The 13,913-nt window shown below is 56.0% G+C and overlaps 7 protein-coding genes and 1 non-coding gene across 8 annotated transcripts; all 8 read left to right on the plus strand.

Annotated features, from left to right (window-relative positions):
- The first annotated feature begins 634 nt into the window (after positions 1-634).
- Positions 635-1,625, plus strand: C8Q71DRAFT_412481 (uncharacterized protein). The gene is made up of 5 exons (XM_047918399.1): positions 635-912; positions 963-1,066; positions 1,130-1,444; positions 1,497-1,501; positions 1,566-1,625. The coding sequence occupies exons 1-3, from the start codon at positions 763-765 to the stop codon at positions 1,158-1,160; spliced, it is 285 nt and encodes a 94-aa protein (XP_047782014.1). The 5' UTR covers positions 635-762; the 3' UTR covers positions 1,161-1,444; positions 1,497-1,501; positions 1,566-1,625.
- A 398-nt stretch (positions 1,626-2,023) lies between these two features.
- Positions 2,024-2,743, plus strand: C8Q71DRAFT_854436 (uncharacterized protein; the record flags this gene model as incomplete). Its single annotated transcript, XM_047927053.1, has 1 exon — positions 2,024-2,743. One exon carries the CDS (start codon positions 2,024-2,026, stop codon positions 2,741-2,743), a length of 720 nt encoding a protein of 239 aa, XP_047782015.1.
- Positions 2,744-3,249: 506 nt separating this feature from the next.
- On the plus strand, positions 3,250-3,974 carry C8Q71DRAFT_412560 (uncharacterized protein). Its single transcript, XM_047918400.1, has 3 exons — positions 3,250-3,460; positions 3,550-3,687; positions 3,789-3,974. Exons 1-3 carry the CDS (start codon positions 3,286-3,288, stop codon positions 3,866-3,868), a joined length of 393 nt encoding a protein of 130 aa, XP_047782016.1. The 5' UTR covers positions 3,250-3,285; the 3' UTR covers positions 3,869-3,974.
- A 704-nt stretch (positions 3,975-4,678) lies between these two features.
- C8Q71DRAFT_412599 (uncharacterized protein) lies at positions 4,679-5,997 on the plus strand. Its single transcript, XM_047918401.1, has 3 exons — positions 4,679-5,614; positions 5,675-5,864; positions 5,920-5,997. The coding sequence occupies exons 1-2, from the start codon at positions 4,788-4,790 to the stop codon at positions 5,820-5,822; spliced, it is 975 nt and encodes a 324-aa protein (XP_047782017.1). The 5' UTR covers positions 4,679-4,787; the 3' UTR covers positions 5,823-5,864; positions 5,920-5,997.
- Positions 5,998-6,629: 632 nt separating this feature from the next.
- On the plus strand, positions 6,630-9,449 carry C8Q71DRAFT_739945 (uncharacterized protein). The gene is made up of 8 exons (XM_047922740.1): positions 6,630-7,126; positions 7,194-7,271; positions 7,616-7,693; positions 7,744-8,027; positions 8,089-8,194; positions 8,244-8,286; positions 8,338-8,715; positions 8,776-9,449. The coding sequence occupies exons 1-8, from the start codon at positions 7,028-7,030 to the stop codon at positions 9,162-9,164; spliced, it is 1,455 nt and encodes a 484-aa protein (XP_047782018.1). The 5' UTR covers positions 6,630-7,027; the 3' UTR covers positions 9,165-9,449.
- On the plus strand, positions 6,633-6,745 carry C8Q71DRAFT_t27. Its single transcript has one exon. It is a non-coding gene; the product is annotated as a tRNA-Ser (tRNA).
- Positions 9,450-10,342: 893 nt separating the features above from the next.
- C8Q71DRAFT_739960 (Acireductone dioxygenase ARD family) lies at positions 10,343-11,770 on the plus strand. The gene is made up of 4 exons (XM_047922741.1): positions 10,343-10,939; positions 10,995-11,059; positions 11,114-11,241; positions 11,300-11,770. The coding sequence occupies exons 1-4, from the start codon at positions 10,683-10,685 to the stop codon at positions 11,408-11,410; spliced, it is 561 nt and encodes a 186-aa protein (XP_047782019.1). The 5' UTR covers positions 10,343-10,682; the 3' UTR covers positions 11,411-11,770.
- A 261-nt stretch (positions 11,771-12,031) lies between these two features.
- C8Q71DRAFT_854441 (uncharacterized protein) lies at positions 12,032-13,767 on the plus strand (the record flags this gene model as incomplete). The annotated part of the gene is made up of 4 exons (XM_047927054.1): positions 12,032-13,148; positions 13,201-13,350; positions 13,408-13,684; positions 13,749-13,767. The coding sequence occupies 4 exons, from the start codon at positions 12,032-12,034 to the stop codon at positions 13,765-13,767; spliced, it is 1,563 nt and encodes a 520-aa protein (XP_047782020.1).
- Positions 13,768-13,913: the final 146 nt, after the last annotated feature.

A 13,913-nucleotide genomic window follows, 5' to 3' on the forward strand; every position in this document is an offset into this window, starting at 1 on the left:
AATAGACAACATGATGCCCAGATGATGCCCGGCGCTATAAAGCAAATAAGCAATCCTGTAAGTGTCGTCTGAGTTTGTATTCGACGAGGGATAGACTTGCGGAGAATAAAACATAGTGAGACGCCCATGAAGTCCGAGTGACCGAGTCTCGAATCTCGATCACAGGGCCGCCACAACTTCAAGCGATCATCCTGATCCCGTCCTTGACAGAATTCACCATGACTGACAAGAACTGTCTTGTAGACCCGCCACCCATATAACCTTACTCTACCTGCGCTGAACTGCGCAACGGGTAAGATATACGCAATGTTTCTTCACCAATGTCGAGCTGACGGACAATATCTTCACAGAAACTGGAGGCCGACAGGCTGCAGCGCTCGCATTGCGCTCTGGAACTGACTGGCCAGCTGCATAGACGGTCTCGTGCCCTTCTCGATCCCCGCAACGCATCAACTTCGTTCGGCATAGCCCTCCACTGCGCACACTGTACTATGTTTGCGTTCCCACCGAGCCTCCAGCCGCGCCCCGGCTGGGTCAGCTGCCTTAGCTCTGGGTGGCATCCAGACGGTGTGTAATACCTTGTGGGCTGATCCCCGGTTGGGTACATATAGTCTCTCGTCTAGAGGCACCGACCCAAAGTCACCTGCCTTCGCGAAGGACAACTCCAGGTCGCCCAATACCCACCTGCGAATCACCACGACCTTTCCCCACATCGCCCTCGGTCAGCTCAGGCTTGTAGCCGTCGAACACAGCGCAGTCGCCATGTCGTCCTTCTCTCGTTTGTCGTCGTCAAATATGCGACTTTTGCCCCTTGCCCGTGCATCTCGACGCCCTGCGGGCCAAGTGCGGTTTGCACATGGTGAGGCCGACCACGCTGCGCATGGCCACCACGGCGGCCACGCTCCCTACCACGTAAGACATACCTCTCACCCTCGATTGTCCACTACTCATCGCTCTCTTAGCACCTGCCCTTCACCTATTACAACAAGAAGGCGTTCGCCGTCAAGTTTTCGGTCTTTTGCCTCACAGGCTTCTCGCTGCCCTTCGTCGCCGTAGCCTGGCAGTTGTGAGTCTCTCGTTGCCGTCCTGTGAAGCGAAAGTGAGGGCACGAATCTGATGTGCAGCTCAGGCACAAGTCCGGCGGCGCAACTGTTGCATGAGCGGGTCGTCTCATATTGCGAATGTACCCTGCGGACGCGGCACAGGATGTAGCTGGCGTGTGTATCATCACTATCAGAACGTATTCACAGCATTGTAGATATAGCCTATTGAAGTTTCCTTGTTTTTCGGTCCAATACCCTGCGCCCAGCGTAGTGTACAACGACTGAGCGTGTTGCTGTCGAAACGGTTATCATTTGTGGATGACGCAGTGAGGATAGAGGGACGAGGGGCTCGAAAGGCGGTAAGCGAGAAGCAACGCTGTCGTGGGGGATTGCAGCGCACGGTAAGTCGACCAACGATCTTCGCACCTACCGACTATACTCATGACTCACTAGTAGTAGTAGGTTCCCTCTATCCCTCACGCTACGAACATTACGTCTCACCCTAGGTAATATGCGGACAAGCTGAAGGCTAAAACTGTGCAGACGAAGGGTAACAAACCACATACAAACGACGTTGTTGTTCTCACAGGGGCGACCTCCTTGGGCTCGCCACCGCTTTACGGCGCCACAATGGCGTACGAACAAAGCTATGTCCGATCCTCCTATGTTTGCTAAGCGCGGCCCAATCCAGCCTGACCTGATCACTTGCTTTGGCCAGTCATGGCCCAGACCCCCTATCATCACAATGCAACCTGCTTTATCCCATTGCATTGTCCGACTAACTAGGTATCCTCGCGACAATATATAAAGAGACTCGTCGACCATCAGTACTGGTCGGAGATCGGTTACACATTCTTTCTCGCCCCTCGTTCTCTCCCGTTCTTACGACTACCCGTCGTTTCGTGCTATCAAAAAAACCAACCATCGTAAGCGCCCTCGGTCTCCTCGCCACTCAAACCGTTAACATCCTCTCAGTCAAAATGTCGGACTACTTGTTCCGTACACCACCCCGCCGAGGTACCATGGCGAGGACCAGCCTTCCCCACCGCGAGTCTCGTGAGCCGCTACTGGCTCGCGCCGACGGCAATTCGTCTCCATCGCGGAGTGGCGCATCGAGCAGGGAGTTCGAGCACTCGCATTCGCTCGAGGTCGGCGCCCAGACCCCCGAGGACTTCTTGTTCGTCACGCCCCGGCACTCGCCTTCGCGACTTCCAGGGAAAGGGCCCAGTCCTCCGCACGCTCGCGGTTTCGATGTGGCGCCCTTCCTGCGGCTCGAGCCTGCGGCGCTGGCACCCTCGCCGCCCAGGAAGCGCAAGCGCAAGTACAATGTGGGTGCGGGGCCCAGTATTCGGTACAACGAGAATCTGAAGAAAGCCACGCGAGACTTCATCCGGCCGTGGAAGCGGGCATTCTCCACTTCCACCATTCGACTGGAGCGGTCGCCACCGCCATCGCCGAAGGAGCGCAAGTTCCAGACGGTTCCTGCTCGGTCCAGGGGCCTCCGCTCCCTGGAGACCACATCGCCGACTCGGACGAACATGGGCCGCAAGAGGCAGCGTCAGCACGCCGAGACGATGTCGTCCTGGAGTCCGAGTAAGGGTCGTATAGTCAGTCCGCAGGCCAAGATTCGCGGGTTGGAGCGTAGTGCGATCCCCAAGTCGATACAAGTCCTGGGCCCTCCGTTCCGCCAGCGTACCTGAGATGGATCCGGCTCAGCCTGCGGAGTGCTGTGTTTGGTGCGTCGTCTGCGTGGGGGCTTACGTGTACACTGGTGCGACTCGAGTTGGACATTCTCTCTCGGCGTTCTGTCAAACGACGGAACGACTTATCTTAATGTAGCTTTACAGTCCTCTCAGCTGTATCAGTTGACACGATCCTTACGGTGCTGTACGTCCATGATGTAGGTAGGAATATTCTCTCTTCACGATACTAGTAACGCCTGTGTCCTTCAATGCCTGTCTGTAGTAGTAGATCCGAAATGCGTGTAAGCAATGACATCTATCTTGACCTACTTATCAGAAGGTGCGAAATCTATGTCGCCAGGGGAGCATGCAAACCTATACGGCTGTGCACAGAGATATTTCTTGGATATTTCCGAAAACCGAGACTGCCAGAGTGCCAGCGCGGCGTCGCGTTGCTGACACGCGATCACGTGGTTTTCCAGGTGGCATCAGTGAGCGTCCCAAGCACGAACGCTTCTACATCCTGTACCGCAACCATATCCTACTGGCGACGGCTGGCTATGTCTTCTCAGGGATCAAGTCCTCTCAGTCAAGAAAAGGTCATCATCTCTGAGAATTCTCGGCGGCGCGCTATCGCAGATGTGATATCAAAAACATACCCATCCTTTGACCATCGGGCGACTGTCGTAGAGCCATTCGACAGCGAGTCGCGGAGAGACGTCGAGTTCCTAGAAAGTGCGTATATGCGCGTCTCTGAACTATATAGCATGGCTGCGCGCAGCCTAGGCCGTTTTATTGACCACCGGTGCTCGTCTTCGCTCCAGAGCTGAACGTCATGCTACTGGAACTGATGCTGGAGTTTCACGCATGGTCAACGGCCCGCCCCGCGCATGAAAGCGACACAACTGCAGACGCGCTGGAGAAAGAGGTGAAGACGGTCATTGAGCTCGAGAAAGAACAAGGCATGTCGTCTTTCATCGGTAGGCTGGTGTTCTCTACCACATCCCGTCCTGCCATCGTTCCGCGAGGCTGACTTTATGCTTACCATCTTTTGACACTCAAGAGAAAACTCGGCAACGTCTCAACGAATTTGTAACCCGGATCAAGCTCGCGCTCGCTGCTCTGACTGGTCTCTCTGGATGAACTGTCGCGTATCTCGGATGTCGTCTCGGAATGCTCTGTGGTCTGCTCTGTTCACTACTGTATTGTAGCCCCTAGTTCAGCTGCTCAATGGACCCTGCTTTCATCTGCGCATGCCCGTTCCGGCGTGCACGAGCGATCAGCTCTACAGCAAGTGCTGAGGTGTTCGTTGCCTGTGCTTCAACCGCGCAAGTGCTCTATGGATCTCTGGCTCTCCTACCCATCTACATTCGAGCGATCCCAATCACTTGCAGCTGCCTACTACAAGGGAAGCTGGATGTCGGGTTCGTCGAGTGAAGCAACATCGATACAGCTCCGACAATGGACAGTGGATCGGCGACGCCTCTTCTTTGTTGTGGATAGCAACTCGGTACTAACAGCTATAATCTCGCGTGTCACCGGTACCGTGCACGTCCGACGCATATATGCGTACAGTCTCGTTTATGCCGCTCGCCGCCTTTCCTTTTCACCACATTCGGGCCTAGGACATTCACAATGCGTGGCTATGAACGGCATGTATGCAGGTGACACTGCCGCATTGCAAGCGCAACGGTTTGATTGTACGTCCTCTTGTCAATGCCCTTCAAATGTGGCAGCGTGATACTTACGGAACGTAAGTAGGTATGGTGTTGCTTATGTAACCGATGTATTGCGCAATCACCGTCTGGGGTACTGCGACGGGTCGAATGACTCGACGTCGCATCACTTACCTGAGGACAGCCACACACATACTATTGGCACTTGTTGCATGTATGTCTTCTTTTCGTGCTTGCGATGTAACATGCTGAACACAGGTTGGTAGAGTAACAAGACGGAGTACGGTAAGTCCTCGTCTATATCGCAGAACCGCGGCTGAAGTCATGCAAGAGGGCACTTGGTATACATCGCTACGGTGGCGCAACACTGATTCACATAGTTCACAATGGGCGCCGACTTCGCTATCCGAACCTATCGTAGTGCGAATGACTTCCTGGTTGCGTGTGCACCCGCACTTGTGGCAACGCGTAGCATCTCCGCCAACTTCGCGCTCACGACAACGTATGCTTTAGAGGAGCATCGTAATGAACAAGGCATGTCAGGAAGCGGCGATGATTTCTGGATATCTGCAATTCTTTGCTGCGACGATTGTCCGCACGACGCAAGACCACTCTTCGCACTCGCCATTATTGGAAACCACGCTGGTAGACTCGCGTCGTCCGTCGACCTTAAAGGCCTCCCGCCGGCTCGCGTCAGCGATGCCATGCACCAGCTCTTTCTCGCTGCTAGAGAGGCGAATGTAGCTGGAACAAGGATCTTCGGCATCATGGGTCCCAAGGCCCTTTGTGAGCCGTTCGCGGACGCCTGGGGCTCCGCATATGGACTTCGGCCAAAGCTCATCATGGACTTCGCGCTCACGCACGTTACGCGGACTACACTACGCCCTTCCACGCTATCCCTAGCCTCGAACGTCACTCTCGGCCTCTGCTCGCCCGCGGACCTAGGCGTTGCAGCGGCTATGTCTGAACGCGCCACCCATCCCATGGACGAACCAGTCCCCCCGCCACTCGATGCTGCGGCAGCGTATGTGCATGCGAAGAAGCTGATCGACGGTAGACATCTGTACGGCGCGCGTGTAGACGGTGTCCTACGCTCAATTGTCTCGATCACGCGAGAGACACCTGGGGTCAGGGCCGTCTCGAAGGCCTACACGGACCCACTGGTTCGTGGGCTGGGCCTCGCAGAAGCTCTTGTCCGATATGCGTTGCAAAGGTGCTTGTGTTCTTCCTCTTTCGAGTCCAATGGTTTGACGGAACAATTATATTCTCGCAGAGTGTTCGAGGACGGCACAGTGCATAGTGTTTGCCTGTTCTTTGAGCCTAGCAACCCGAGTGCTGTTCGTCTGTACAGCAAGATTGGATTCACAATCACGGCAGGCGAGAACGAGGATTGGGCCGAAGTTGCTTGGGAGACCCATTAACTGCGTCACCATATCCATTTGCTCGTTGTGGTCGTATTTGCGGTGAGTCCCTGTCTTCATTCATCATCAATGACGGACACGCTGAACACCGACTCAGTGCAGACTATCGTACAATATCCTTGGTTATGATCACAGTCATCCACCTGCACCGGCCCTTGCAGCACCTCAACCACGATTCCTTGACTCGCCATCGCTGCCATGTCAATGTCCTCCAGCTACTTGAAGATGGTGGGAAACATCAGACACCTCAGGCTGACTTGGATCGACAAATTTGACGGTCCGGGCTACACTCACCTCAGCATTTACGTCCGACAGAAGCGTCCTCCCAATACTTCTGACTAGGATTGGCTCTCGCTATTGAAAGATAGGAACTCGTTGTCCGTCCGACGGTCACTAATGCGGTCGTGGATGGGCTTGCCGCTTGCCGCGTGACTTGCAAAACAGTTTTCTGATTCTCCGTCGGCAGCCCGAGATGCATGCAACACACTCCTCGGGCCCACAGTTTGAATGCCTTGTATACACGCCTGAAACGCCGTGCCGAGCAGTAGAAACCCTAGCTCAGAGCCAGGATCCATCTTGGACAACTTGAATTATGTAATTCGCTACCACCCGCAGTAGCCAGACTACCACCTCATCATATCGCGCTGCTTACGGATAAGTGAACACATCTGGGGCGCTGCTACTGCGAAAATTTCCTTGAGTATGAATATCGCCATATGTGGGGCAGCGTATTAGCGGGTGTCGGTCAGGGTCAATGAGTGATGGAACTCTACACTGCCACTTACAATGCAGTAGATCTAATAGGAGTAAGGCACCATGGCCGAGTGGTTAAGGCGACAGATTCGAATATCACGCCTTGCAATAGGAGTACTCGGGTTATCTGTTTCCCTATGGGAGCGCAAGTTCAAGTCTTGCTGGTGTCGTATCTTTTTGCTTTTTGGGATCATTTTAGATCTGTCCGCTGTCCAGACTCCCACGTACGTTCACTTTCCGCAAACAAAACGCTGCATCGCACTGCAATCCTGAGTTTCGCAATACTCAGTATGTATGTGCAAGTGTATCGCTAAGGCCGTTATGTAGCAGCTATAGCGAGTCCACGCTAGAAATCTGATCTGCGATAGCGAAGACACTACACAGTGTGTACTGCAATCATAATTGCATCGCCTTGCATTGCCAGTGTTTGCACCTTGGCTTCGTAATCCGCGATGTCCCAAGCATCTGCCTTAGGACCGATCGACCCAGAATCGCTCGGTACGAAGGAGGAGGACAAGGCGGCGCCATGGATCGTCAGGAAGCTGGTCGGGGTACGTCTGTCAGGTTGTCTATACGAGCAGCAGCGGGGAAAGAGTCTGATTACTCGGTATACCATAGTCTATGACGGGCCGGATCGTGATGTCGAGCTATGAGACGCTGCGCAGTGCGGGCACGAGTGTCGTGTGTCTCTCCCCGGTATGTCCATTGCCATGTCTTGTCAGTTCGTAGCGGCCACAGTTGGTAGTGGAAGTGATGTAGGACGATCTTGCACGAACAACAACTGCCAAGAAGAGTGCTGTCCTGCATGCCAGTATCGGTGTATGCACTTGTTGTCGGCACAGCCGTTTGGCAGCCTCGAAGTCTATCTGCGTTTTTAACAAGCCGGTGCTGAAGGGATGCAAGACCCCGATACAGTCACAGTCGACCCTTGTTGAGCTTCGTTGTCTTGCGTTTCTAGTCAACGGACCTCGCGAGCTGATGATCGCACTTCCTCTGCAATCACCGCACATCTGTGCACGGACTGACGCTACTTTTGGCAGTGGGGAGACTCTTCGCCTTTGTTGCTCCCATGCATCCGCTTCCGCGACCTCGCCGTGCACACTGTCATCGCAGCGACCGTACGTGATCCCAACTGCACATCCCCGATAACCTGACACACAATTATTAGGGCGGCATGGCCGCCATCGCAGCGCCAGCCATGGGCCCCATCTCGGACATCATCATAGGCACCGTGGGCGACTCGCTGGTCGTCGAGCTCGGGACGCACGTCGGCTTCGAGCTCACCACCAAAGTGGCGAACGACCTCGTCTTCGACAAGACCGCCAACGCGCTCATACCGATCCACTCCGCGCGCCTGCAGACGACGGGCGTGAAGACGATGCTGATCACGCTGAAGTACAAGCATATCGTCGAGGACGCGGCGCTGGGGTTCTTCCGGAGCTCTGTGCACCAGTACGCGGATCTACCTACTACGAAGGGGACCTTTCGACTGATGTGTTGTACACGCCAACAGAGATCTGTCGCTCTTTGCATCGGTCATGGATTACCTAGCCGTAGAGAAGGGTTGGTTCTCGCCATACCTATTCGCGAGCGGACGACGCCCGATTATCCCTCGCTCGGTGAGTCCACAGCATCGGATCTGCGGAGGGTGCTGATCACTATGGCTAGATGAAACCAGACGTAGTGTTCTGCCATGGGCCGTTCCTCTCAGGTATGTACACTGAGCAGAGCAGTAGCATGATGTACCAACCATGGCACACAGGCGACTACCGTGTTGGGGAGACTCTCCTCGCCGAATCCGCCTCCGTAATCACCTTCGCCCCTCCCCCATCCTCCTCTCCAACCGCCCCGCCAGAGGCCGAAGCAGCCACCGAGTCCAGCTCAACGGCCCCCGCCAGCGCCAAGCACAGCTCGCTCTCCCTCCCCAGCCTCTCCCACATGATGCAGCGCTCCCGCACGCCCTCTCCCGAACCAGCGCTGACACCGCTCCCCGCGCCGCCAAAGCCGCGCCGCCTCGTACTACTCGTCGTCGGGCTCGCGCCGCACCGCAAGCTGTGGACGACGAGCCAGCGCCCGAGCGAGAGCGTCATCAACTACACGCTCCTCAACGGGTGCCCCGCGATCGTCCTTCCCGCGCGCGGTGAGTCGCTCCTTTATCTCGCTCGTCGCCTTCGAAGCTGATTTGGCGGTGCGAACGCAGTGGGTGCGCCGCTCGTCGCATGGGTCGGGCGGACGCTCGAGCAGATCTGGAGCGTGCGGCTCCCGCCGGAGGGTGCGGACGCAGGGGCGCTGGACGCGCCGGCCGTGCCAAGCGGCGACGACGAGGCGGTCACGAAGACCTTCGCGGGGCTCGTCGGCGTGCTCTTCGAGTACGTCGACCTCTGCGTCGACTGGGCGCGCGTTGAGGTCCCCGGCGAGGCGCCGGCGGACGGCCAGAAGGAGGAGAACGGCACGCCGGCGCAGAGGGCGGCCGTGCGCAATGCGGTGGCGGTGTTGGTTGCTGCTGCTGTCCAGAGCGGTGAGAGTAAGGAGGTTAAGAATAAGATTGATAAGGAGCGTGCAGGGATTGCTATGTGGAGGATCCCATGAGCTGAATCGGGTACAAGAACTTGGTCGCTGGAATGCTGGATCTCAAATGTTATGCGTTGACGGATTCGGTGAAGCAGAAGTGGAAGTGCTAGCAAAAGATGTGCTGACGGCATGCCTATCCCAACATCATGCCTCGCATATGCCTTTATTCTGAGAGCCGGGTAGCGTACCTGCAATCCCACAAACTTCACCGTTAAGGTGCGGACAGTGGTTATCGTCTAGGATGATCCCAAGGACTCGAACTGTGAAAGAATACTATTTAACACTTGCCAATGCACGCAGAGCCTTGCCGCGCCTTGCTTCCATGAGGTCAAGCCTCTCGCAGCAGAGCCTGCGCGAATGCGCGAGAAACAGCGTAGTATTGGAGCATTCCTGAGACTTCGAAGACCCCGCGACGGTTCAACGTTCAACCTCGGGAAGTCGAGATACCATGCGGACGTACAACGGGTTGAGAAGCAAGGGTGCCTGCGGCAGATTTGCGAACATACATCATCGTGCGGATCCTTGCGCACGCTCTGAACCGACTAGAGCCTGAGGGTTATCTCAATGGGTGAGAAAGACGTAAGCACTCCTGGGAGACCCCTTCTCGGAATGTAAATGACAGAAGGATAGCAGAAAACCGCGATGAGCACCCTACATAAAAGCCAGGCAACAACGACTACACCTCTCACAATCGCTGGAGCACGGATCTCGGGCTTACACGGCCACTGCAGTCCCGTCTGGCGATACGATGCGTTTCTATTATACCTATACTTAGGCTTGAGGTATTCTTAGCAAAGGTAAGAATAGATACGTCTGGAAACTTACAAGCTCTACTGCCACCGCCCGAGAAGCGAACGACGACCTTAGTACGTAACCCAATGTTACGAGTCGTCCGTAGGTCGTATGCGTGACCGAGCACTTCGCGGCGAACTCGTCAACCTGAAGAGCGAATGGCGACTCACATAGCAGCACGTCTAATGCCAACAATAGGCCCTCTGAGTCCGCAATTGCCTTGCTGCCGCCACTGGGAGTGGGTCGCCGGGTGAAATATGTCCTCGTGAACATGCTGCTGCACTGCGAACAAGAGCTGCACCGTCATCTGGGCGCATACTATAGCCACAATCACCGCACTCGCGCATGCTATTTACACGTACGGGGAGCCGTCGACCCGACGTGGACTGTCCGCTGGACAATGCAGTGGGTCAGCCCGCCCATCTACTGTTGGTTTAATTTAGTTAGACTCGGGAAGGTCGCAGGGTGTACCCACCGGCATGGCTCAGGCGTAACCCAGCAGGCTTCTGCGCCATCCGCGACCCTCCGGGCACTGTGGTGCGTGGTGTCGAGACAAGTTCCGCTGGCGGCCGCAGAGGGGGCAGATGGGAGGAAGAAGGAGAGCAGGGCCCATGCCATTCGAAGAACGCGATCACGACCTCATCATGGGACTCCCCGCTGCCGGTCTCATCCTGATATAAAGCAGCCCGCCACACCCACCGGGCCCTCTAGTGCTCTGCCCCGCAGCGAACACACTCCAGCAAGATGCGCGCGTACTACATGGACGAAGACCCCAGCGACCAGCGCCTCCCGCACGACAGCGGGGTCGCTGTCCCCGAGGAGATCCTCGACAAGCTCGGTGTCCTCCGCTGGTACATCCCCGTCGACGCCGAGGGCAAGTGGGAGAGCCAGGTCGACGTGATCGCCGACGAGCGCAGCTACCGCAACCGCGACATCGTCTTCGTCACCAAGGAGGGCATGGGCGACCAGTTCGAGGCGAACTTGAAGAAGTTCTACCACGAGTACGTGTCGTACGTACTTAGATCATGGCTATCATGAGCTGACGCGCGCATGCAGGCACATGCACGAGGATGAGGAGATCAGGTATATCATCGAGGGCGGCGGTTACTTCGACGTCCGGGGTATGTGCTCCTTCACGCCGACCGCCTCACCTCAGGCTCACAATTGGTTGACAGAGTCCCCGACCGACTCCTGGATCCGTCTTCACCTCGGTTCGGGCGACATGATCGTCCTCCCGGCTGGCATCTACCACCGCTTCGGCCTCGACACGAACATGAGGTCGCGCACCATGCGTCTCTTCAAGGTGCGTGTGCCACAGTGCGTTGTGATGGACGGCGTGTGATCTGACAACATATATGCAGGACGAGCCGAAGTGGATTGCGCACTACCGCGGCGAGCACACCGACACGAACCCGTTCAGGATCGACTACCTGAAGAACCTTCAGAGCAATGGTGTTGCGGTCGGCGCCTAAGCAGAGGTCACGCACGCGTATGTACGGTGTCTGAATTGTGAGCAGTACTAGAAGCGGTGTACGAGAATGTAGTCGATTCACAGATACACGTGGTGGTCGTCCCTAGGAACGAGTGGATGTGGACAAGAGCAGTGCATTAGATCTGCAGTCGATGTGTCACTTCCTGTGCTGGGCGACTGCCAGTGGACCGCGTACCAATACTAATCATGCCCATAGCATCTGAAGCTGGCGCAAGAGGGCCGGGCTTCCACCCTTCTGTGTCTCGTGAGAGCGTGCATCAGAGTCCAAGCTATCCGGATTCCGAATACAGACTATCCGAATGTAGGAGGTCTACGAGGACAACGGTATGCTGTGGTACTGAGTCTTTGAACCCATGTCATCTACTCTAGGCGGTGCCGACTCCGGGGTCAATCACGGTTTGTACCTCCGCTCAGTCATATCATATCTCAGAACTCACCGCCACTTACTACCCCGTCTTAGTGCACCTTTCGTGCGCCGTACCATCCGCGCCATCTGCGCCAACTGGTGAGTCGCTCTCTGGTACAGATACTCATAGCATGATCCATGTCCTCGTTGACATCCGACAGGTCGCTCAGTCTTGTCCGGCGCCGCCAAGCCGTCATGTCCTCTCAAGGCAGACAGAACGTGAAGAAGCACGGGCTTCTGCGGCGCCTTGCGAGGCTACCGCTGACGATAATCGGTCGCATTCGCAACTCGCAGTCAAGACCTACGGTACCGGCGGATGTCGAAGTCCCCGACAGTAATCAAGACATTCGCCCGACGTCGAGATCACAACCAGTTCTCTACCGGGTCCCGACACCTTCTATAGGGCCACTTGATGTCATAATCCCTGATCAAGAGATCCGTCCAGCGAAGATTTCCCAGTCTTTCGATCGAGTCCCGTTGGAGATCCAAGAGTATATGATGGGATTCCTCTACGAAGGCCACATATACACGCTCCAGGCGGCCATGGTTTGTCGTGCATGGTATCCCCACGCGATCACCGTGTTCTACGAGATTATTATGCTCAGACACTCCCGACAAGTCGACAAACTCGCATGGCTGGTACTGAACGTTCCCAGAGTCAGACAGCAGCTGGTAGCGACACGGAAGGTGTATCTGCACAACAACTCGTGCACCCCGACTTTTCCTCTGGTGCTCGCAGCCGCACTACCCTCACTGCAGGTGGTGTTGGTCGACACCGACGGCGCCCCCTGGTCCAAACTGATCCTTCGTTCTGATTTCCTCAGAGCGTTTCCGCGCCACCTCTCGACTATCTCAGAACTGGACCTGCGGATGGTTTCCTTGTACAACATCCACGACTTACAGCGACTCTTACTATCGCTAAGTAATCTCACCCACTTGACCATCGGCCGAGTCGACTTCAGACAAGAGTCGCGTGCAATCGGGACCGCGTCACCCTCACGGCTCACTCATACAGCCTTCCCGCGGCTGCGGACCTTGGTTCTCCTCTTGTATTCCTTCGACGCAAGTCCCAGACGCCTCTACGCAAAGAGGCCTCTGCGTGACGCGCGGCCTTCGCACCGTGTCGCACTCATCCGGTGGCTGATCAGCACGCCCATCTGCGACTCGGTATCATTCATTCGCCTCAGGGACGACGTGCACCAAAGCGCCATAGCGGGCAGCGCGATCGACTCGGGACTGACTGGCGAGATCAACCAACTTATCCAGCGTGCCGGTCGGTCTTTGCGCACACTTCAGCTCGATATTGCTTGTTGTGCGTGTTTGATTTGCAGCTGGGTGTTCCCTTCGCGCTGACGAACTTACAGTGGCGTCCCTTGCCGATTACGACCTCTCGCATAATGAGGACCTCGTGCACATCCGCTTCACGTTGGTTAGTGAACCCAGCTGGGATCACTTCGTCGACCAACTCCTATCCATACTATCCGGCATCAACGCATCATGCATTGAAAACATCGGTTGGTCCCTCCCCGATGGTGAACCTGCGTGTGCTCACTCTTCCGACACACTCGCAGAAACATCCATATGGCATCGGTCCCTTGGAGAGAAGTTCGCTCTCCCGATAGGTCTGCCAGATCCATATATAATCCATCCCTTGCACCAAATCATGGAGAGCAGCAAATACGAAGGCCTCCTAGACGTGAACATCGCCTTCCGACTGATGCTCACGCACGACAGCTCCGGCAACAAACGTTGGCGACTGGGAGGGGATCCGCCAGACTATGATGGCATGCGCGTGCTGTTCGCGCCTTGGGAGAAGCGGCGCCTGCTCCGACTGACCTACGTACCGCTGTGAGTGTATGTGGGACATGGGCTGCGCTCTTGCTTTGGCTGACATGCCAGTCGATCTTTGAAGAATCGACTACCACTACTAGCGTCACCGGTGCCCACCAGATGCGACAGACATCATACAGGAGCATTGCCGGACCTCCATCCTCGCGCGAACCAGTGTGCCTCGCGTAAGTACTGGCTATTGCGCCGGTCTCTGCGGATTTGAAGCTGTATTGCACGATTCCGTCGC

Source organism: Rhodofomes roseus (assembly GCF_022264815.1).
Source record: "Rhodofomes roseus strain CIRM-BRFM 1785 chromosome Unknown C8Q71scaffold_4, whole genome shotgun sequence".
Classification (NCBI taxonomy): domain Eukaryota; kingdom Fungi; phylum Basidiomycota; class Agaricomycetes; order Polyporales; family Fomitopsidaceae; genus Rhodofomes; species Rhodofomes roseus.

What these genes read in the sequence shown, in the direction of transcription:
- C8Q71DRAFT_412481 (XM_047918399.1), top strand. Translation starts at nt 763, where the DNA reads ATGTCGTCCTTCTCTCGTTTGTCGTCGTCAAATATGCGACTTTTGCCC. An exon ending in GCGGCCACGCTCCCTACCAC is followed by an intron (nt 913 to 962) that starts GTAAGACATACC and finishes TCGCTCTCTTAG; the next exon opens with CACCTGCCCTTCACCTATTA. An exon ending in GTCGCCGTAGCCTGGCAGTT is followed by an intron (nt 1,067 to 1,129) that starts GTGAGTCTCTCG and finishes TGTGCAGCTCAG; the next exon opens with GCACAAGTCCGGCGGCGCAA.
- C8Q71DRAFT_412560 (XM_047918400.1), top strand. Translation starts at nt 3,286, where the DNA reads ATGTCTTCTCAGGGATCAAGTCCTCTCAGTCAAGAAAAGGTCATCATC. An exon ending in AGACGTCGAGTTCCTAGAAA is followed by an intron (nt 3,461 to 3,549) that starts GTGCGTATATGC and finishes TCTTCGCTCCAG; the next exon opens with AGCTGAACGTCATGCTACTG. An exon ending in TGAGCTCGAGAAAGAACAAG is followed by an intron (nt 3,688 to 3,788) that starts GCATGTCGTCTT and finishes TTGACACTCAAG; the next exon opens with AGAAAACTCGGCAACGTCTC.
- C8Q71DRAFT_412599 (XM_047918401.1), top strand. Translation starts at nt 4,788, where the DNA reads ATGGGCGCCGACTTCGCTATCCGAACCTATCGTAGTGCGAATGACTTC. An exon ending in GTCCGATATGCGTTGCAAAG is followed by an intron (nt 5,615 to 5,674) that starts GTGCTTGTGTTC and finishes ATATTCTCGCAG; the next exon opens with AGTGTTCGAGGACGGCACAG.
- C8Q71DRAFT_739945 (XM_047922740.1), top strand. Translation starts at nt 7,028, where the DNA reads ATGTCCCAAGCATCTGCCTTAGGACCGATCGACCCAGAATCGCTCGGT. An exon ending in TCGTCAGGAAGCTGGTCGGG is followed by an intron (nt 7,127 to 7,193) that starts GTACGTCTGTCA and finishes GGTATACCATAG; the next exon opens with TCTATGACGGGCCGGATCGT. An exon ending in GCCCGATTATCCCTCGCTCG is followed by an intron (nt 8,195 to 8,243) that starts GTGAGTCCACAG and finishes CACTATGGCTAG; the next exon opens with ATGAAACCAGACGTAGTGTT.
- C8Q71DRAFT_739960 (XM_047922741.1), top strand. Translation starts at nt 10,683, where the DNA reads ATGCGCGCGTACTACATGGACGAAGACCCCAGCGACCAGCGCCTCCCG. An exon ending in CGGTTACTTCGACGTCCGGG is followed by an intron (nt 11,060 to 11,113) that starts GTATGTGCTCCT and finishes ATTGGTTGACAG; the next exon opens with AGTCCCCGACCGACTCCTGG. An exon ending in GCACCATGCGTCTCTTCAAG is followed by an intron (nt 11,242 to 11,299) that starts GTGCGTGTGCCA and finishes ACATATATGCAG; the next exon opens with GACGAGCCGAAGTGGATTGC.